Source organism: Myodes glareolus, chromosome 9 (assembly GCF_982192425.1).
Source record: "Myodes glareolus chromosome 9, mMyoGla1.1, whole genome shotgun sequence".
Taxonomy (NCBI): Eukaryota; Metazoa; Chordata; class Mammalia; order Rodentia; family Cricetidae; genus Myodes; species Myodes glareolus.
This window is the reverse complement of record NC_142034.1, coordinates 6,532,762-6,554,742: the sequence shown is the minus strand read 5'-3', so window position 1 is coordinate 6,554,742 and position 21,981 is coordinate 6,532,762. Positions and strand designations below refer to the sequence as shown.

General features: G+C 48.3%; 2 protein-coding genes across 3 annotated transcripts; both read right to left on the bottom strand.

The window, feature by feature from the left end:
- Positions 1-73: 73 nt before the first annotated feature.
- On the bottom strand, positions 74-4,345 carry Galk1 (galactokinase 1). Of its 2 annotated transcripts, none has more exons than XM_087909774.1 (8): positions 4,148-4,345; positions 2,680-2,869; positions 2,184-2,303; positions 1,866-1,941; positions 1,557-1,738; positions 650-800; positions 333-495; positions 74-252 (listed from the first exon to the last, which is right to left on the bottom strand). In XM_087909774.1, the coding sequence occupies exons 1-8, from the start codon at positions 4,319-4,321 to the stop codon at positions 181-183; spliced, it is 1,128 nt and encodes a 375-aa protein (XP_087765900.1). In that variant the 5' UTR covers positions 4,322-4,345; the 3' UTR covers positions 74-180. The 2 variants fall into 2 exon arrangements, with proteins under 2 accessions (XP_087765900.1, XP_087765899.1); XM_087909773.1 differs by having other exon boundaries at positions 1,866-2,001; positions 4,148-4,343.
- Positions 4,346-13,902: 9,557 nt separating this feature from the next.
- On the bottom strand, positions 13,903-16,109 carry H3-3b (H3.3 histone B). Its single transcript, XM_048451977.3, has 4 exons — positions 15,959-16,109; positions 15,480-15,617; positions 15,209-15,362; positions 13,903-15,121 (listed from the first exon to the last, which is right to left on the bottom strand). Exons 2-4 carry the CDS (start codon positions 15,605-15,607, stop codon positions 14,993-14,995), a joined length of 411 nt encoding a protein of 136 aa, XP_048307934.1. The 5' UTR covers positions 15,608-15,617; positions 15,959-16,109; the 3' UTR covers positions 13,903-14,992.
- Positions 16,110-21,981: the final 5,872 nt, after the last annotated feature.

The following is a 21,981-nucleotide window of genomic DNA, read 5'->3' as shown; positions in this document are numbered from 1 at the left end:
TAGAACAGTGATTCTTAGAATTCCTTTGACCCCAGAGGGGTACCCACCTCCAGAGGCAGGTGGCTCCAAAGGCTACAACCATAAGAGGCACTTTATTAAGCACCCAGATGTGGAATGAGGGTCCCAGAGGCAGAGCTGCTGCCTCCACTACACTTATGTGTCCGTCAGTCTCAGGAACACTCACAAGCTCAGCACCTGGGCTCCGTCGGCAGCTTGAGAGAGGTAGAAGGTGGCTGTCCCGCTATACTGCTCCTGGGGGAGAAGTGGGGCTGAGAAACGGGTGACCCGGGTACCCACATCTCCCATCCTCCCAGGCTCTGGCGATCACTCACCTGTATGTGGTGCATGGCGCGGGAGGCAGCGGAGGCCTCCAGCAACGTCACTGTGCAGCCACCAAAGCCGCCACCTGTCATACGGCTGCCGTAAACCCCAGGCACAGAGAGTGCAGCCTCAACCAGTTGGTCCAGCTCAGGGCAACTCACCTCGAAATCATCCCTGCAAAGGATATAGGAATGAGAGGGATAGAGACCTGGGACCAGGCTGTACCCCAAACTGGGACCTGCCTGTGCCCAAAGGACACAGGAATGAGAGGGATTAGACCTGGGACCCGTCTGTGCCCACAATGCACAAGTCACCCAGAAGGCCTCACCTGAGTGAGTAGTGACTTTCCACCATGAGCCGTCCAAAGGCCTTATAGTCCCCGCGGCTCAGAGCGGCTGCTGCCTGGGCTGTTCGCTGGATCTCCCCTACCACGTGCCGGGCCCGGCGGAAGCCCTCCTTGCTCATCAGCTCCCTGCCAGCTGAGAAGGAACAGAGTTCAGCAGCCCGACCCCATACCACCTGTGACCTCAGGGTGTGGGAGAGAAACCTAGTGGGCAGTGGCCAAACCCCTTAGTGGACAGAGGCTTACTGAACCCTCCTCAGTACAGGCAGGGACTGACAGGACAAACTTCACCCAGACCTGGCTCTCAAGCCCCGCCCCCCAATCTCAGAGCTCTCTTTCTCACTGTAACACGGGACAACTGTATCTATCCATCACTTGAGATCTATGGGAGACAACTGCAGGAAATGACGCACTGGACTCCCCGCAGGGAGCCAGCACACAGAGAGCTCAATACTCTGAGCCTGTAACTTTTAGGGCTTTCAAGATGGGACAAAGGGCAGGCCTTGAGATCTTTCTCTACATAGCCCTGGCTGTCCTAGAACTCACTGTGAGGACCAGTTGGCCTCAAACACAGACATCCATGGATCCATCTGCCTCTGCTTCCTGAATGCCAGGAGTAAAGGTGTTTACCACCATGCCTGGCCTGAAAGGGCGAGCTTAAGATTTTAAGCAGGGCAGGGATGTGGCTCACTGGCAGAGCACTTGCCTGGCACGTGCAAGGCTCTGGGTTTGAGTCCCATCAATGCCAACTCTTTTGGAAGCCTAGGTTTGCAGGATTTGGGGGCTATATTTCTTGAGCAGAACACAACGAATGGAGCTGGGGAAGAGGGAATGGACGACAGGCCATGTGGACATCCCAGCGGGGAGCCTGGCAGAACACGGTGACTCTCACCCTCGAGCTCCTCCAGTCGCACCTCTCGCAGGCTCTCCTTGCCCAGAGCCTGGGCCACTTCCTCACACTGGCGCCGCCGAATCGGGTACTCGCTGGAGCCCAGGGAATGGTGGACATTGGAGTTAGTGATGAGCACAGCCAGCTTGGGGTCGGACAGCGGCACCAGGCTTGTCTCCAAGGACCTGGGGGGAACGAAGCTGGAATGAAGGAATGTCACAGCCAAGGGTCTGCTTCCCAGACCAAACAGCGGGCACACTCCGCTCAGGAGCTCCTGATTACGAGGTGGGGGATACAAGGGGAGCCCCTGACCTGCAGTCAATGAGTAGCGCATGGCCTTTCTGCCCCAGCAGCGCGATGAGCTGGTCCATGATGCCACAGGGTACCCCTGCGAAGCTGTGTTCAGCCCGTTGACACACCTGGGCCCGGGCAGCTATTGACCCCGAGTCTGCGGCACAGGGTGAGGTGGGGAAGCTGGGGTCCGGGAAGGGCATAGGGGGTGGCCACATTGGAACTGCAGGGCTCCAGTGACAATCAAAGGGACTCCCCACCCTCCCTCCCTAAGCACAGTAAGGGAAGAGGTTCTGAGCACAGAGGCCTGAGAAGGAAGGCGGGTCCTATAAGAGATACCTGGGCAGAGCTGCTGGAGGAAGGTATACGTGGCCACTTCCAGAGAAGCTGAGCTGGAAAGCCCACCCCCGAGGGGCACCGAGCTGACCACCACTGCACTGAAGCCAGGGAGGGGGGCAGCTGCAGGAGAAAGAATGGTGCTGATAAGATGGGGTGCAAGGAGTGTGGACGTAGGCAGGACACGTGTCTCACCAAACTGCAGACCTCAGAAAGCCCACCCACCCTTCCTCTGCTACCCTCTGACTTTGCTGGGGTGATCTTCCTCCTCGTCTTCCTGATTTGGGGTTCCAGAGATTAGCAAGCTGACTCTGAATTCTGGTTCCTCTGATCATATAAAGGAAACCTAAGGTAGTTCCAGAGCTCCCAGGGTCTCAGAGCCCTTATCTGTACAGTGGGGTGCTCCACCCGGGACAAATGACAATGGGATGCTCCACCTGGGAGGAAGGGACTTTGTGCTGGGGAAACGGCATTCCCAGAAGCAGCCTGGGTCTCATACCTGGGTAATGTTGAATCACTCCCTTGACGTAATTGGCCCATTGTGGGGTTCCAGGCTCCAAGGACCGCTGGGCTGTGGGCAGTGGGAATTGCAGGCGCTGGGGCTCATCTGCATTCTTGGAGGTGGTAAGAAGAGAAACAAGCCCATCTGTCCGGGGGCTGCCAACCAGCACGGTCACAAGCTCCAGAGCCTGAAGGAGAGGGTGTGCATCAGCGGACAGAGTGAGACCATCCAGGGCCACAACGCTTGCTCTCTTCTTATCGTTTTGGCTTTGTTTTCTGTTTTTCTAGACAGGGTTTCTCTGGGTAGCCCTGGCTATCCTGAAACACTGTAAACCAGGCTGGCCTCGAACCCTCGCAGATATGCCTGCCTCCACCTCCAGAGTGCTGGGGCTAATAAAGGCATGCTGTCACTCCCAGCCCACAAACCACAAGGACACTGCGGGGAAGGTTTGCAGATGGCTGGAATAACCAATTGTAGGTAGGAAATTCGTGTCTTTTGAGTTTCCAGAACTTGCTTGGGTCTCCCCGGGGTGATTAGAGCAGACAGACTTAAAGTCCAAGGTTCTGTTGTTGAGACAGACAGGGCTTGGAAGGTAAATAGGCTCAGCTCAAAGGGAATGAGGTGAGGCTCAAGAAAAATCTTCAAAAGAAAGCTGGCCTGGGGGTTTAGAATTCAGCCTGCCGGGTCTTCAGGGTGAAGCAAGCTTGCTAGCAAGCACAAGTCTGGACTCTGCCCGAAAGACTGTTTTCAGCTGAGGGCCAAAGGGACAGATCTTAGGTAATAACAGGGCCACAGGGCTTCCCCGACTGGGGCCAGCCTCAGTAGTGCTGCAAGGCCTCTTTCAGGAGCTACACAGGGGAGCAGAGACCCAGGCTGAAAGCTAGAAGGAATCACTCACAGACCAAGAACGAGCTGTGTCTGTGTGACTTTGAGCCCATCGTTAGTGCTCTATGGTCTGCGGTTTCTTCTGGGCTGGGCCAAGAGGGCAACATTTACAAAGGTCTACCTTCGTATAGGTCTAGGTCTGTACTGTAGGCAAACCCAAGTCAGGGGACTAAACAACCTCCGTGTTTTCTTGATTTGAGATAGGATCTCACTCAGTAGTCTAGGTTGGCCATAAACTCGCAATTCTCCTGCCTCAGCTTGTCGGGTATTGGGATTATCAGACATGCGCCACCATGCATAATAACCTCCTATACTGCTACCTTGGTCCTCACATTATTAAGAGGTACATATTCCCAAGTTGAGGGCGATGATTAACAGCCCCCAGAGGGCAGGCTTGAGTGAGAAGGCACACACACCCCTTCCAGCTTCGGCTTCCTGTCTTCACACGTGGACAACTGCACGTCCCGGGGTCTTTCGTTTGTGGACCCCTCACTCCGCCTTCCACCCGGAGAGTGCTCGCCCTCCCGCGTTCCCTGTGCTAGCCCTTCCCTACCGCAGGCTCCCCGAGGCAACCCCTCACCATGGGCAGCACCAGGCCCTGATTGTAGTCCGTGTGCTCCCCAATGAGGTTGACGCGGCCCGGCGCTGACACCGCCAGCTCCGGCTCGGCTCCGAACTCCTCCAGGAAGGCCCGCCGGGCCTCGGCCAGCAGCTCCTCAAGCTGGGGCGGTCTCCAAGCAGCCATGACTCTCATCTGCAGCGGGTCGCGCCGCCCCGCTGGATGCTGGGGGCGGAGCCACGTGGCGCGGACTCACATTCCTGCCGACGCGGTGCCCCGCCCCCGCCGGCTGGTCCCGCCCACCCCACCTGCAGAGCCTGGTTGAAGCTCAGCTCTCTGGCGCCTGCAGGCTCTGGCAGCTGACAGCTGGAGGAAGAGACCCGAGTGGAATTCTGTTTCCTGGGGTTGTCCTCTCAGAACTTTGGGGGCTCCCACTTGAGTGGCAGTTAACACGCACGGAGATCTGAACTGTCCATCCCTGAGCCTGGAGCCTCTTCATGCGTTCCCCATCACCATCTTCCCCACCACAACACAGCCAGGACAATGGAGCAGGCAACAGGAACACCTGAGCGCCACAAAAGCATCTGCCACCGAGGTCGTCAGAGTGAAGCTGTGCGAAGTCGTCGGTCCCTGATCATGGGTCTCTAACAGAGTGCTGTGGTACACCGTGATCTAAGGATAGACAAGGATTGATCGTCAAGCTTGAAAGTGACCAGAGAAAGTCACCTTTTACAGGCTCTTTTTCTGGCTCCTGTCGATGGAGATGATGCCAGGGGTCAGAAGCAAGGCCAGGCCCTCCTCAGAGGCCCAAAAGCTAGTGCAATATTAGGTGATTTTGTTGGTTCCCAAGAAGTGCTTCCCCCCGGGAGAGCCTTGGTCTCAGAGACAGGACCATCTGCCTACAGCCTTTATTCTGGCCCAGATCTTTGCCTGGATGCCTGTCTACATCTTTTGTGTAACCGTGTAACAGAAGTAAAGCCTGGACTATAAGAAAAGCAACCTGTCTGGGATTACAGAGAGTGAGAGTGTTGTAGAGAACACAGGGATGCAGCTTTGAATCAGCTCAAAAGATTGTCACAGATTGCACAATTTCATTAAAAACGCAGTTTAGGGGCTCAGTGTGTAGGTCAGTGGTAAAGTCTATACCTCCCATGCTCAAGACCCACCATATTTTCAAAAGAGAGCAGCTAGAAGAAAAGACAGGGCTAAGGCTTTTTGATCTTGAAGGAGAGGAATGTAGTCTAGTGGTAGAAAGCACACACATTCAAAGACACAAACAAAATATTTTTTTTCAAAAAATATTTTCCAAGTCAGGCATAGTGGTACATGTAATAATCTTAGTGCATGGTAGACACAGGCAAAAGAATCTCCAGTTTGAAACCAGTCTGGTCTACATAACAAGATCCTGTCTACAAACTAACAAATAAATAGACTTCGACTGGAGAGATGGCTCAGAGGGTAAGAGCATTGCCTGCTCTTCCAAAGGTCCTGAGTTCAATTCCCAGCAACCATATGATGGCTCACAACCATCTGTAATGAGGTCTGGTGCCCTCTTCTGGCCTGCAGCCATACATGGAAGGAATGCTGTATACATAATAAATAAATAAATTTTTTAAAATAAATAAACAAACAAACAAATAAATAAATAGGCTGTGCTATCAAAAGACATGTAAACTAATAAAGCATCATGTAATGCCACAGGCTTGTAATTCCAGCACTCAGGAGGCAGAAGCAGGGTTGTGGCAAAGTGAGTTCCAGACTGACTTACACACTGTAAAACCCTGCCTCAAAAACAAACAATCAAAACACAATAACAACAACAAAATCAATTGCTGGGGCTGGAGAGATGGCTCAGAGGTAAAGAGCACTGACTGCTCTTCCAGAGGTCCTGAGTTCAATTCCCAGCAATCACATGGTGGCTCACAACCATCTATAATGAGATCTGGTGTCCTCTTCTGGCATGCAGAAATATGTGCAGACAGAACATCGTATACATAATAAACAAACAAACAAACAAATCTTTTAAAAAATCAATTGCTAATTTCTTTTGACAGCCTGCTTTTTGGGTATACTACAATAAAGCGATCTTTTTGCATAACCAAAACTACAACAAGAAAATCTTGAGTGGCCTTTAGTGCTGGCTGAAATGACAGCCATGTCTGCCTACAAGGCACCATCTGTTGTGACAGAGCTGTATGCAGCACCCCCTTTTCTGTGAGCACTCTCTGACTAGCTTCAGCTAGGAATCCAACAGCCCGCATATCTGTCCAGTTGAGCTTGGGTAGGATCCAGCCACTCTGAACCTCGGTTGCTCATTTCTCCAACAGGGTTGGTGTTTTCTCCTTGGGTCTTTTATGTCTAAAGTGCTCACACTGCAGCTGATACTTAGAAGCACAGAATAAATGTTTGTGCTTGCTATCAGACTTCCATTAATTCCAACAGGCCTTAATGGACTCTCCTTCGTCGCGCGGCTGGCTGGAAAGATAAAAAGCTCAGGCCCCTACCATCTGGTTGGGAGGCAGACAACCTCAAATCTGACCTCCTCTAATTGAGATAAATACAGTGCTTACTTTTATTTTTTTAAAGCAAGATCGCAATGTGTAAATCAGGTTTCCTTTAGTTTTTCTTTTTTTAATTTTTTTTAACAGGGCTACAATAGTGAGACCTGCTTCAAGAAAAAAAATTTTGAAGTCAGGTGTGATGGCAGATAGCTTGAATTCCAGCACTCAGGAAGCAAAAGGAGATGGGTCTTTGCAAAGGTGAGGCCAGTTCAAGATAAGATCTACAGCAGTCCCCTAAACCTGGAATTCACTTTGTAAACCAGATTAGCCTTGACTCACAAACGGCTACCTGCTTCCATCTACCTAGTGCTGGGATTAAACACCATGCATGTTCTTATTTTTCTTAGTTGTTTGTTTGCTTGCTTGCTTACTTTGTTTATGCTTATGGTTTTTGTGCAGCTTTGGAGCCTGTCCTGGAACTCACTCCATAGACCAGGCTGGCCTTGAATGCACAGAGACCCACCTGCCTCTGCCTCCTGAGTGCTTAGATTAAAAGGTGTGTACCACCACTGCCCGGCTGCTTTTGGGATTTTGAGAAAGGGTTTCTCTCTGTAGCCTTGGCTGTCCTGGTACTCGCTCTGTGGACCAGGCTGGCTTCCAACTCAGATCCACCTGCCTCTGCGTCCCAAGTTGTGCACCACCCACCACTGCCCAACTGACTTTTAACTTCTTTTGTTGTTTAATATTTGTTTATTTATTCACCATGTATACAGTGTTTTGCCTGCAGGCCAGAAGAAGACACCAGACCTCATTACAAACAGTTGTGAACCACCATGTGGTTGCTGGGACTTGGACTCAGGAGCTCTGAAAGAACAGTTGGAAGATTTAAAGCCATGCAGCCAGAATAGAAAGCAAAGACATCACATCTTTACATGCAAAAGCAAAGTTAAGTCAGGCAGTGGTGGCACAGGCCTTTAATTTCAGCACTCAGGAGGCAGAGGCAGGCAGATTTCTGTGAGTTTAAGGCCAGCCTGGTCTACAAGAGCTAGCTCCAGGACAGGCTCCAAAGCTACAGAGAAACCCTGCCTCGAAAAACCAAAAAAGATTTACTTATTATATATACTGTTCTGCATGCTGCCTGCAGGCCAGAAGAGGACACCAGGTTTCATTACAGAGGGTTGTGAGCCACCATGTGGGTGCTGGGAATTGAACTCAGGACCTCTGGAAAAACAGCCAATGCTCTTAACCTCTGAGCTATCTCTTCAGCTCCTGCTTCCCTGCTTTGAACTTTTTTTAAAAAAAAAACTGCAGTACTTTACATTCTTTTATTATTATTATTACTTATTTATTTATTATGTATACAATGTTCTGTCTGCATGTATGCCTGCCCACCAGAAGAGGGCACCAGGTCTCATAGATGGTTGTGAGCCACCATGTGGTTGTTGGGAATTGAACTCAGGACCTCTGGAAGAGCAGCCAGTGCTCTTAACCTCTGAGCCATCTCTCCAGCCCCTGCTTTGAATTTTTTAATCCTCTGGCCTGGGCTTCTGAAATGCTTTAATTACAGGCACATACTGTTTGGAGGTTTGAGTAAAAAATTACCTTAATATGCACACATATCTGAATACCTGTCCCTAGTTGATGGCACCCAAAAGAGAGGTTAGGAGGCTAGGAAGTAGAGCTGTGCTGGAGGAATTAAGTCATTGGGAATGGCTTTGAAAATATGTAGCCTTGAGGGCCTGGAGAGATGATTCAGCAGTTAAGAGCACAGGCTGTTCTCCCAGAGGTCCTGAGTTCAATACCCAGCAACCATTCATAATGAAATCTGGTGGCCTTTTCTAGGCTGCAGGTATATATGCAGGCAGAACGCTGTATACTAAATAACTAAACAGAAAATATCTAGCCTTGAGCATGGCATGGTGGCACACGCCTTTAATCCCAGAGCTAGGAGGCAGAGACAGGCAGATCGCTGCGTTCTAGGCTAGCCTGGTCTACAGAGCAAGTTCCAGGATGGCCAGATCTACACAGAAACCCTGTTTCAAAAAGAAAATTAAAAAAGAAAAAGAAAAAAAATATAAAATATGTAGCTTATTCCACTTCCAATTTACTTTGTCTTTCTCTTTTCTCTTTCTTTCTTTCTTTTTTATTTATTTATTTATTTTTTTTTACTTTTTTTTTTTAATACCTGGAGGGACAGCCGTGGGAACCGAACTCTTATATTTTTGGTTGTGAGCCTAGCCTTTAACGGCTGAGCCATCCCTCCAGGCCTTTTCTTTCTTTCTTTCTTTCTTTCTTTCTTTCTTTCTTTCCTTTTTTTTTTAAGGCAGGATTTCTTTGTATAGCTCTGGCTGTCCTGGAAACTCACTCTGTAGATGAAGCTGGCCTTGAACTCAGAGATCCACCTGCCTCTGCCTCCAGAGTGCTGGGATTAAAGGCCTGTGCACCACTGCCTGACTTCACTTTGCTTTTACATGTAAAGATGTGCTGCCTTAGCTTTCTATTCTGGCCTCCTGTCTTCCCTGACATGGAATCTCTCTCTGGAATTGTAAGCCAAAATAAAGTCTTCCATGAATCGTTTGTCATAATGGAGTGTGTCACTGCAACAGAACACACTTGAACGTGCTGGCTAGAGTGGAAGTGAAAGGAAGGAAAATTATGATCCCTTTTGATTCCACACCATGATTCTACTACCCTCTTTCTTTGTGTTGAAACTATGACCACTGGCACCGGCTATGGCGATGCAAGCTTGTAACCCTAGCACTCAGGACGCTATGACAGGAAGATCACGAAGCTCTACATTAAATATCAACACTCTGGTGAGTTGATGGAGGCAGAGACTGGCAGATCCTGTGAGTTCAAGGCCAGCCTGGTCTACAGAGTGACTTCCAGGATAGTTAGGGCTGTTACACAGAGAAACCCTGTCTCAAAAAACAAAACAAGGGGCTGGAGAAATGGCTCAGCGGTTAAAAGCACTGACTGCCCTTCCAGAGGACCCGGTTCAATTCCCAGCACCCACATGGCAGCTCACAACTGTCTGAAAATTCAGTTCCAGGGGATCTGATACCTTCACACCAATGAACATAAAATAAAGATAAATAAATCATAAAAAAATTAAAAAACAAAACAAAACAAAACAAATACTCTAGCACCCCTTTAATCCCAGTAATTCCAGGCAATTTGTGGTCAGTCTGGGCTATATAGAGTTTCCAAGGCTAAACAAGTTCACATAGAGGGACCCTGCTCCCTTTTTAAAATTGTCCTGTTCCAGGAACTCTGCTCAGCAGGAAGTCTGCTTTGACCTTTGACTTTCCCTCCCATTTCCTTGCCAGATGTCACAGTCCTGGAGAAAGATGACAGCCCATCAGTGTGGACACCGCATCTGCCTCCGCCCAGCAGCACAGCTACTGAGGACAGGCACTCCAGAGATGCCTCTTTTCTATGAAAGACATGTCTGTCTCCCAAGACGAAGCTGAATCTCTTGAGCTTTTCCTTTTATTATTATTTCTAACTCAGGTTTAGGTGTGGGGAACTACTTCTGTTCTGTGTATGTGCAGGTGAGAGCAGGGGCCCGCAGAGGAGTTGGAGCCATCTTCCCAGGCCCTGGGGTCTTTCTTGATAGACTCTCTTTTTTCATCAAGAAGTGCTACATACGTAGCTCTGGCTTCTCCCTTGCAACCTCAGCCTGCCCTCCCCATACAGGACTTGGGTTCTTATCTCCTGAAGGGATGTCTCTGATAATGTTTGTCCTGTCGAGAGCCCACCGTCTCATCCATTCTGGGAGAGTCTTGTTCCCATATTTCTCGGTGATTTTTTTTTCTCTCTCTCTTTTTTAAAAATATTTATTTATTTATGCAGTATGCTGCCTGTAGGCCAGAAGAGGGCACAGATCTCACTATAGGTGGTTGTGAGCCACCACATGGTTGCTGGGAATTGAACTCAAGACCTCTGGAAGAGCAGTCAGTGCTCTTAACCGCTGAGCACTCTCTCCAGCCCCTTCTCTTTGCTTTTGTGTGTAATAAAAGCTTCTATAGCACTGGAGATACAGATTCAAGTTGGCACAGACTGAAGGACTGATAGCCAGCAAGATGGCGCCTCCAGGTAGAGCTATTTTGTGCTCTAGTTAGCCATTGCCCAGACTTCTCTAATCAAATGTTCTCACAGTTGTCCCCTGCACTCGCTGTGCCCGAGCTTGTGCAGGCTGTTTCATTAAATCTTTGCAAGTCTATTGTACAGAAATTTATTTTACAGATTGAGACAGACAAATGGAGCTTTGAACGTGAGTCATGAGTTCAAGCCTATTCTCTTTGCCACCCTTCTGTCCCCATGAGGACTGCAGGCTGCTGCAGCCTTTGGTCTGCCAACAGAATGGCCAAGATGAAGCTTAGTTGCTCCTCAGTGGAGAACAAGAGGCCCCTGTGCCCACAGGACACTGTAAAGCTCTGCAAGTTGGGCTAGTTCTTGGCCACTGGAGAGATCACAACGTGGCTCGTGTCCCTCCGTTGTGCCCCCTTTTCAGATCATCTCTGACTGGCTCCTCCAGCCGCTCAGCTTCACTGAAGCCATGTCCCCTTGCTTCCCCAGCAGTGGGCATCTGCAGAGACCCCTAGCTTCTCCGTGGGGAGGAGACGTGAGAGTGGTTCTCGGAACAGGTGATGGAAACGCTACTTTGAAGTCTGGCCACTGCTGTAAGTGACATGGTGCTCCGATGAGAATGGGTCAGGCTGGACCCCTTACATGAAGGCAAGGCACTGCATGGTGTGGTGCTGGAGTCAATGGGCCAGTCAGTCAGCAGGACCTTGCCGGAAGGGACAGCACCATCTTCTGCCACCATCAAAGCCATTCAAGCAGCTCTCACCTAGGCTGCAGCTTCCTCATCCCCCCCCCCCCAGCAACAATCAGAGTGCCCCTCAAAACAGCCTCAGTCACTGGAGGGAGAGGGGGGAGGGTGTGCAGGCCTTTAATTCCAGCACTCAGGTGGCAGAGGCCAGCCTGGTCTAGAGCAAATTCCAGGACAGCCAGGACTACTTACGAAAAACCAAAACCAAACCAAACAGCCTCCACCATCTCCACAGGATGCTTCAGGAGTTGGGTTGGCTGTTTCACCTAACTTTGCCCTTGGGCGGTAAGGATTGTCGTTTATGCCAAAATGTTGACCAGGAGTCAACGTGGCTGGATGGAGCAGTCCACGGGGCTGACACCTCCCTGAAGGAGCACAGAACACGATGCAGGTTTAAACACCAGTGGAGTGGAGGCAGGAGGGAACAATGTGGGTCCAAAGAAGGTAGAGAGAGAGGGGGGACCTGCTTCATCTAGTGAGGTGACAAATATTCTCACACCAAGGGCTCATGAGGTAAGGGTAAAACTAGAGCACTAACTGTTCTTCAGGTTCAGTTCCCCTGCAACCACATGATGGTTTACACCATCTGAAATGAGATCCGGTGCCCTCTTCTGGCGGGAATGCGTGCAGTACACACTGTATACATAGTAAGTTTTTTTTAAAAAGGTAATCCCAGCACTTGGGAAGTACAGGCAGGCGCATCTCTGTGAGTTTGAGGCCAGTCTGTTCTAGAGTGAGTTCCAAGACAGCCAGAACTGTTTCATGGAGAAACCCTTTCTTGGGGGCGGGAAGAACAGAGTACACAAAATGGATACTTAAAGTACTCAGGGCTCCAGCTGCAGGAGAGGGGCTGAAAAAGCTCAACCCAGCCCTTCTCTGTGATAGGTTAGATCTGCAGTGTGAGACTGAAGGGCCCAGGTCCAGGGTTTCTTGTCTAACTAACCATTATGTCCTGCCATGTTCTTCCCTCTGCCAGATCCTCACAGGCCCAGCAAACATCTGGCTAAGGACATGGCTTGCTCTTGACTCCCCACCCTTGGACCCATCCTGCCTCTGGACTCACTTCTAGGCCAGACCATTGCAAACCAGTTGGAGTGGGTAAGGACCAGTAGTGGATGGAAGGCCCAGCTTGTGTACTATTGGAACAGCAGCCAGTCCAGCAGACGGGAGGCCAGTCTTCTCTACAGAGTAAGTTCCAGGACAAACAGTGCTACACACCGGGAAACACGTCTTGAAAAACCAAGAAGAAAAAAAAAAAAGCTGTAGGCCAGATGCCAGACCCATCCAGGCCTCCTTCCTCCTTTCTTTCCATCTCTCATCAGTTGCTGGTAGACACCTAGGCCACATGTTTAGTAAAATTTAAAGGATGAAACATCTCTATAAACCAGAGTCAAGAATCTTTCAAGACCAAAGGCTCACCTCACTATGATTTGCCAAATGTGAAGAGGCACAGGAACCAACTGTTACAGTACTGGGCAAAAAGCACTGTAACCCGCCCCTCTCTGTTGAAAGTGTTCCTGCCTGCTGAGTCTGAAAGCAAGCCTCACAGCTGGGGATCTAACTCAGCGGGAGAGGGCTTATCTAGCACACACATAGACGCAAAAACTTCCCTGAACATTTTGGGAAACTTTTCGGCTTTCCCTTTCATTAGATCCCCACTCCCAGGGTGTCTATCTATACAGGTAGCTGCCTGGAACCAAAAATGTATGTGTAGGCCCTATGTAAGCCCAAATTGCACAGTTTAAACAGTAGCCTCTAGGCTTCCCAACAGCCAACATCAGGCTGCAAGCGAGAAACTTGGTTACTATATGCACCAAACTCAGCAATAAGAGGGGACATGGCATATGCTTTTAATCTCTGCATTTGGGAGGCAAATTAAAGCCAGACTGTCTACTGAGCTAGTTCCAGGAGAGTCAGGGCCACACAAAGAAACTCCAAAAAATAGGTGAAAGCAATACCCAAATTATAAACACGTGGTAAAAATTTACGTGGTGGGCAATGGTGGATCATTCAGACCTTTAATCTCAGCACAGGCAGAGCTGTGCTCCAGACTAATTCCAGTACTAGAGAAACCCTCCATTGGGCAGGAAAAAAATTCTACACCTACCATTTATTAATTTAAGGTCTGCTGTCAGGATCCTCAAAACAAATTCATTCTCCTATGAGTGACTTCTTCCCTCTATGGGGATCTATAAATGTGCTTCTGTCATAAAGCCCACAAGTACAACAGCATCATGGATTGTCATTAGACCCATGACAGATTCCATTTCTAACACTCTACCACTAAGTCCTATCTCTGGCCCCCAGCATTTTTATGGAGTAATGGCCAGACTACATGCTTCTTTTTTCTTTTTCCAAGCAAAAAGCTGAAATAGAAAAAAATCTAGATAATAGATATATAGAAAGCTTTATGTATTCAATTTAGGTTTGACACTTAGTTGAATAAACAAATTTTATTTGTAAATTTAGTCAACATACATAATTGACCTAAAAACTTCAATAGGATACTTTTAAAAACCACTTGAAGGCCATCTCTATAAAAGGGATTTTGCCAGGACAGTAACCAGGTGTAACCTAACCCATCTTCATTGGCAGAGGTCCAATAAGCTGAAGCTGTACTCTTACCCTCATGTTTAAACTCCACGAGGAACAAAAAACCTGTTTTTCCCCCTTAAAGATTTAAAAAACAAAAAACCCAATCTAGATAGAAGACCAAACACAATGAAAAGCTGCACTAACTAGATTAGTAACAGGTGATGCTGGTGTGAATAGCTTGTTATTTTAACTCTAGAGCCCTTATAAATAAAATCCCCGTTAGTGTATGTTACCAGCTGGAGGGTTAGTTAACATGTGGTAGAATGAGGACTTATACAAGGTTTAATACACATAGCATTTTCTACTTTGTTAAAAACAAATGCAGTCTAGTCAGGATATACCAACTGGACTAATTACACACACCTCAATGACAAGACTCCCCACCACTTATGAATGTAAAACATTTAATTTAAAAATGTTGAACACTACAATATATAAAATAGCTATTATAAATGCACATAGTGTATTCTATAGCTGCCAGGTTTACTTTTTTTTTTTAAGGAAAACTTACACTGTGGTTAAAACTTGTATCTTCAACCTTTGAAAAGCCCACATTCTATCACAGTGATGTATGGTTAAACACTTGGATCAAGTCATAACCAGTTTTATTGCAAAAGGACCCTGTACATTTATCAATTCTAGTACCTTAATAGCTACCCAACAGGTCATTAACATACAGAAACATGCATCATGAGAAGCAAGTACTATCACCCATCCCCCTTCTGCACATTGGCAACTTGTCACTCCTGAGCCGCAGCGCCCACAGCACTGAGGTCTGTGAACAGTCACTCTCCCCATTCATCCTGAGTGAAAGATGGAATGACTTAAGTACAAATGCAACATATTATAAACAATTTCTTACAAAAAAAGTCACAAATTAAACCAAAGTATTTTACAGAATTTACTACAAAATGCCATAAAAACCGCCTCGACTTAAGCTCTCTCCCCCCGTATCCGGCGAGCCAACTGGATGTCTTTGGGCATGATGGTGACTCTCTTGGCGTGGATGGCACACAGATTGGTATCTTCAAACAACCCCACCAGGTACGCTTCACTGGCCTCCTGTTGAGGACAAGAGCCACAGGATTAGCTCCGCTACCGCAGAAGCCAGGCCGCCGCCCCCCGCGCCACCGAGCCTTTGTCTCTCACCTGAAGGGCACCGATGGCCGCACTCTGAAACCTCAGGTCGGTCTTGAAGTCCTGGGCGATCTCCCTCACCAACCTCTGGAAAGGCAGCTTCCGGATGAGCAGCTCAGTCGACTTCTGGTAGCGACGGATCTCTCTCAGAGCCACAGTCCCGGGCCTGAAGGAGTGGAGGGGGGGCGTCAGGGGCCGCGGAGAGGGGCGGGTGCGCTGGCTCCTGCTGGCCTGAGCCGAGCAGGGCCGGCGGCCAAGGCATTGTTCCCCGCGCCCTGCCTACCTGTAGCGGTGCGGCTTCTTCACCCCGCCGGTAGAGGGCGCGCTTTTCCGGGCCGCCTTGGTGGCCAGCTGCTTGCGCGGCGCTTTCCCCCCCGTCGACTTCCTAGCGGTCTGCTTGGTTCGGGCCATTTTTGTTCACCTGCGAGGGGCACGGCGTTCAGAGTTCGGGCCGCCCGGCAGATGGCGGCCGCCGCCGCCGCCGCCGCCTCCTCCCCCTCCCCTAATGACTCAGGCTGCGCCGAGCGGCGGCCTCCCCCGGGAGGGGGAGCGCGGGGAGGAGCCACTTCCCGCTTCGCGGGCGGCCGGGAACACCGCGGCGAGACCTGTGAGTCACAGCCGGGAAGGAAGCGGACTGGATGGGGCCCGCGGGGCCGCAACCTCCCCGCCCGAGCCGACTTCCCCCGGGCTGCCTCACTGACCCCGCCGGCGGCAGCCAACGACCGCGACAGCCGCCGGGCGACGGTCGCCGCCAACACTCACCCAAAGCCGGAGTCTGAGGCCCGTGCTGGGACCGACGCGCCGCTGTGAGCGCGCAAACGGGAGCCGAGATTGGCGACCGGAACAGAAGCTCTACCTCCAACGAACGACCAAACCGCTCTGCGCTCCAAGCCCCCCGACGCTTCCATTTTTATATAGACGCTTCACGCTGCGTCACTGCGTCATAGAACCCTTATTTGCATACACCAACGACTTTTTCGATTGGCGGGAGCATTCGCCGACGCGCTGACATCTCCCGACACAAAGGCCGGACTTCGGGCCCGTTCCCTGATTGGCGGGCATTTAGGCCACTGATTGGCTGTTAAGGCTGCTTCGTGATTGGATGGGTGCAAAGAGGAATAGACGAATCAGAGTTTAGCACTAAGCCGCTCCTCTGATTGGATGAAATGGAGCTATGTTTGGATCCTTCTCTTGGTTCCAAAGCTCCACAATAGAAAGTCAATGCAAATGAATTGTGCTAGTTTCTCAGACTTAAAGAAAGTCGGGCTCGCAAGAGCCTAAGACTATTTGCATCAAAAGAGCACTTTAGAGATATTTTGCAAAAACATATAATAATTCAAATGTCGAATAAAGCGTGTTTCCTGAATTATTTACTTCTTGCTATATTTTGATCGTTGAGTAAAGAGAAATGTAATCCAGTAAATCATATTACAGTGTACAGTGTTTTGTGTACCACGCATACATATTTTAAACCAAAAGCAATTGTTTGATGTGGAAGGGTCATAGATACAAAGAACCAAAATTCCAAAAAAAATATTTAAGAATCGAGCAGTGACACACACCATTAATCTCAGCATTTAGGAGACCCAGATGTAAGGGGAATCACTGCGAGTTTGAGGCCAACCTAATCCACACAGAGGTTTCTAAACCAGCCAGGCCTACATAATGAGATCTTGTCTTTAAAAATTCTGGTGGTTTTTTCCCTCCAGCACTCCATAAACCCAGTTCAGGGTGTTCACCTGTAATATGGAGAGATGGAAATAGGATCTAAAAATTAAGGTCCCTCACAGCTACATAATTCAAGGCCAGTTTAGAATATATAACACACTGTTTCAAAAAAAAAAAGCCAAAGAAGCTGGCCATGGTGGATCATTCCTTTTAATCCCAGCACTGCGGAGGCAGGCAAACCTTTTTATGGGAGTTTAGTGCAGTACTGAACCAGCCAGGGCTACACCATGAGACCTTGTCTCAAAACAACAAAAGCCCTGCTTTTTACATGTTTAATTCAGACCATCACAAAATATTTTATTTCAATGCACTTAGAGATAAATAAAAAGTTGCCAGGCATGGTAGCGCATATGTTTCTCTAGCTCCCAGCACCCTTGAGGCAGAGACAAGTGACTATTAGGCCAGCCTGGTCTACAGAGGAGTTCCAGGACAGCAAGAACTACATAGTGAGACACTGTCACAAAATCAAACAAACAAAAAGGAAATAATTACCTAGTTATATCTTTCTTTTTCTTTCCTTTTTTTTTTTTTTTTTTTTGAGACAGGGTTTCACTGTAGTTTTGGAGCCTGCCCTGGCACTAGCTCTTGTAGACCAGGCTGGTCTTGACCTCACAGAGACCTCCACCTGCCTCTGCCTCCTGAGTGCTGGGATTAAAGGCGTGCACCACCACCGCCTGGTTTGTATTTCTTGAATCACTTAATTCAACTGCATGAAATAAATACACAGCAGGGAGAGACAAAAGTCCACACAGAAAAGGTAAAGGAACTGGGGTCTTTGTATAATCCTTGTACTTGGTAATTACTACTTCTGACAAAAACCTGATAGGTTTGTAGAAACACTAAAATTTGTGGAGTTTTGTTTGCCCTTTCACAACAGGGTTTCTTTGCATATCCCTGGCTGTTCTGGAACTTGCTCTGAAGACCAGGCTGGCCTCAAACTCAGGAATCCACCTGTCTTTGCCTCCGAAGTGCTGGGATTAAAACTGTGCATCACCACACCCACCTGGATTTATTTTACGGGTGTGGATACTTTGCTAGTGCCCACAGAAGTCAGAACAGGGCACTGGATTTATGGATGGTTGTGAGTCACCATGTGAGTGATGGGTATTGAACCCAAGTTCTTTGCAAAAGCAGCAAATGGTTTTAACACTGAGCCATCTCTCTTCGGGAGGGGGGGAGGCGTGGCGGGTGGGGAGTTTGCCTTTAATACTAGCATTCAGGAGGCAGAGATAGGTGAATCCCCGAGTTCAAAGCCAGCCTGGTCTACAAAGTGAGTTATAGGATAGCTAGAAATACACAGAGAAACCCTATCTTGGAAAAAGAAAGAAAGAAAGAGAGAGGGAGGGAGGGAGGGAGGGAGGGAGGGAGGGAGGGAGGGAGGAAGGAAGGAAAGAAGGAAGAAAGAAAGAAAGAAAGAAAGAAAGAAAGAAAGAAGAAAAAATCCTAATCTTTACTTTTGCTTAAAGAACTGTCTTTATGCTGGGCGGTGGTGGCGCATGCCTTTAATCCCAGCACTCAGGAGGCAGAGGCAGGCAGATCTCTGTGAGTTCCAGGCCAACCTGGTCTACAAGAGCTAGTTCCAGGACAGGCTCCTAAGCTATAAAGAAACCCTGTCTCGAAAAACAAAACAAAAAAACAAAAACAAACAAACAAAAAAACTGACTTCATTATATTGCAATATTCAAATATATAAAACCCCAAAGCAAGCTTAAGATAGCGAGTCAAAGCTCAGAAAACGGAGTCAGGCTGCTTGTAACTCTCTACTTTCCTGCCTCGGCCTCTCAAGCACCGCGACTACAATGTGTGCCACCACACGCAATTGTTGTCTGTTTGATTTGGCTTGGGGACTGAATCTTTGTATGTAGCCCAGGCTGGCCTTATACTCATGGTTTTGCTTCAGCCTCCCAAAGGCTTGCCTACAGATGTCTATCACCATAACCAGAAATATCTGAAAATCTTTAATAACAATGACTCTAGAAAATGGAATCAAAGCTAAAACTAATATGTTTATTATCACTGGTGATGTTCCCTATGCACACAGTAGCGAGCACCTTTCCTACGGAGGAGTCATTTGTGAGGCTTAGGATCACACACCTTTAATACCAGGCAGAGGCAAGTGTGTCTCTGTGGGTTCAAGGCCAGCTTGGCCTACATAGCGCGGCCCTGTCCAAAAGAAAAGAAAATTCACATTTTTTTGTTTCTTTGTTTTGTTTTGTTTTTTAACTTCTGGAATTAGCAACAGGAACACTGTCAGTTTTTGCATTCATCTGCTTCACAGTGGAACATAGCTGAATCTTTGACACGATTGGTTCTGTAGTAGCATCCACAGCGCCACACCTGGCCCAAAGGTCAACTTGTAGCCACCAGTATTAGCAGAGCAGAACATGCGTGATTTGAAAAGATGATGGGACCGTGGTGGCACACACCTTTAATCCAGCATTCGTGAGGCAGAGGCAGGTGGATCTCTGTGAGCTCGAGGCTAGCCTGGTCTACAGAGTGAGTTACAGAAAAACCAGGGCTGTTACACAGAGAAATCCTCAGAAAAAGAAAATTGGCTGGGTGGTGGTGGCACACGCCTTTAATCCCAGCACTCAGGGATGCAGAGGCAGGTGGATCTCTGTGAGTTCGAGGCCAGCCTGGTCTACAGAGTAAGTTCCAGGACAGATGGAGATACACAGAGAGGTTCAGGGAAAAAAAGAAAAAAAAAGAAAATAAGAAGAAAGAAGTATCTTGACACAGTCTCTGGTGTGAGAATTCCTCCCAAAGTTTTCAAACTTTAGATTGTGATTGTGTAAAGCTAGGGATCAAGAGCTTGGCCCTTGCTAGGCAAGCATTCAACCACTGAACTACATCCTGATTCCTTGTTTTTGAGATTGGGTTTCCTTAATTAGGTCAGATTGGCCTGGAACCCCCAATGCTGCCAAGACAGGCACTACTTTCACCCCTGAGTTCTGGGACTTCAGGGGTGTGAATGAGACCATGTGCCCACTCCATCCCCTTTGAGGCAGGGTCTCATTCTGTAACCCAGGCGACCCTGGAAATCACTGTGTAGTCCAGTATATGTTGATTTTGTTGCTATCCTCCTGCCTCAGTCTTCTGACGGCTGAGACTGTGTGACCCACCACACTTGGCTCTAGCATACCCTTAACAGCACATGGCTTTAATTATTATTCACCTAATTTATTGTTATTGGTGGGGATAGGGTCTCAGGTAGCCCAGGTTAGCTTTAATTTCTTTCTTCCTTTTGTTTTGGTTTTTCAAAACAAGGTTTCTCTGTAGTGTTGGAGCCGGTTCTGAAACTAGTTCTTGTAAACCAGGCTGGCCTTGAACTCACAGAGATCCACCTGGCTCTGCCTCCCAAGTGCTGGGATTAAAAGCATGCACCAGCCGCCAGGCGAGAGATGATCTTACTAAGTAACACAGGATAGACTTCAAACTGTGGGGCAATCCTCCTGCCTCCTCCACTTTCCGCCTCCTCCACTTTCCTCCTCCTCTTCTTCCTCCTCCTCCTCCTCCTCTTCTCCTTTTTCTCCTCCTCCTCCTTCTTCTTGTTCGAGACAGAGTTTCTCTGTATAACAGTTCTGGCGTTCTGGAATTTACTTTATAGACCAGGAAGTTTTCAAACTCAGAGATCCACTTGCCTCTGCCTCCCAAGTGGCTGGTGCCACCACCACTTGGCTTCGCCTCTGCTTCCTGAGTGCCAGGATTACATGCATGGGCCACCACCCTCAGTTTTTTTTCTCTGGGTTTTGGTAATTGTTAAAGAAAATCCGAAACCTGCCCCCAGGAAAAGACAAGATGTAGATGTAATCCATCCACCTAAGAATGTCGAGTGTAGAGCACCCCCTTAGGGATAACTAAGATGGGCTTTTCTTTTTCCGGACTTGCCAAGTGCGAGGAAAAGTAGCACAGGAAGTGGGGAGGGACTGAAAGGACTACACAATCAACACAAAGCACGTGAGCCGGGGATCAGGTGTAGAGTGAGCTCGCCCACCATGGTGAGGTAAACCTCGGGTGTGATCCCGCGCACTGCAGTCAGAGCCTCAGTAAATAGAATCCTTTATCTGGGCTTCTGTCCTCTCCCACTACCTTTTCCTTAACTTGCTGAGTGACTTTCTGCAAGTTACTTAATTTTTCTGGGTTTCAATTCCCTCTTCAGTAAATTAAGCAATCCAGAGGACATCATCTCCTAACTCTACAGGAATGCTTATTCAGGAACTTGTTATTATACTCTTATTATTAAAAATGAAGCCAGGTGGCAGTGGCGCACGCCTTTAATCCCAACACTCTGGAGGCAGAGGCAGGTGGATCTGTGAGTTCAAGCCCAGCCTGGTCTACAGAGGGAGTTCCAGGACAGCTCCAAAGCTACAGAGAAATGCTGTTTTGAAAAACAAAACCAAAATAATAATAATAATAATAATAATAGATCTATGAGCCATGGTTTCTGTAGAGACTTCACACTTGGGGACTTCAATCAGCAAGCCAGTTCTTTGAAGTTAGCCATAAGAATAAAGCCACTCATCATCACCTGTATTTGTCCCTTTGGAATAGCTCATCTTCAAACAGCTCTAGAGGCAAAGCAATCGACTTAGCCTGTTTAGGAAATACCAGTCTGTCAGCTCTGTAAGCTGACAAATTGGCTTCCCTTGTGAAGTTACACAGACCTAAATGAAAAAAAAAAAAGCATGTGTCATCCTCGAACACAACAGTTTCCATTTCCTCTGCCCTCTCTACCCTGTAGGGCATTTGAAATGAACTTTCACTCCCTTTCCCGTTTCTTCTTTTCCTTTTCTTTCTTTTTAAAAAAGATTTATTTTATGTATACGAGTGCTTTATCTAATGTGTGCCTACACACCAGAAGAGGGCATCAGATTTCACTACATAGGGTTGTGAGCCACCCTGTGGTTGCTGGGAATTGAACTCAGGACCTCTTGGAAGAACAGCCAGTGTTCTTAAACTCTGAGCCATCTCTCCAGCCCCTCCTTTTCTTTCCTTCTCTCTGTGCCACCACTATTATCCAGTCTCCTTTTCTTTTTATAGTTTTTTCGAGACAGGGT

Bases quoted from the DNA above. Each gene is read 5' to 3' on its own strand.
- Galk1 (XM_087909773.1), bottom strand. From the start codon at position 4,321: ATGAGAGTCATGGCTGCTTGGAGACCGCCCCAGCTTGAGGAGCTGCTG. The intron at 2,304-2,679 runs GTATGAGACCCA...TTTCTCCTGCAG, and splicing joins AGTGATTCAACATTACCCAG to CTGCCCCCCTCCCTGGCTTC. The intron at 496-649 runs GTGAGGCCTTCT...TATCCTTTGCAG, and splicing joins GAAAGTCACTACTCACTCAG to GGATGATTTCGAGGTGAGTT.
- H3-3b (XM_048451977.3), bottom strand. From the start codon at position 15,607: ATGGCCCGAACCAAGCAGACCGCTAGGAAGTCGACGGGGGGGAAAGCG. The intron at 15,363-15,479 runs GTAGGCAGGGCG...CCACTCCTTCAG, and splicing joins AAGAAGCCGCACCGCTACAG to GCCCGGGACTGTGGCTCTGA. The intron at 15,122-15,208 runs GTGAGAGACAAA...TGTCCTCAACAG, and splicing joins CGGCCATCGGTGCCCTTCAG to GAGGCCAGTGAAGCGTACCT.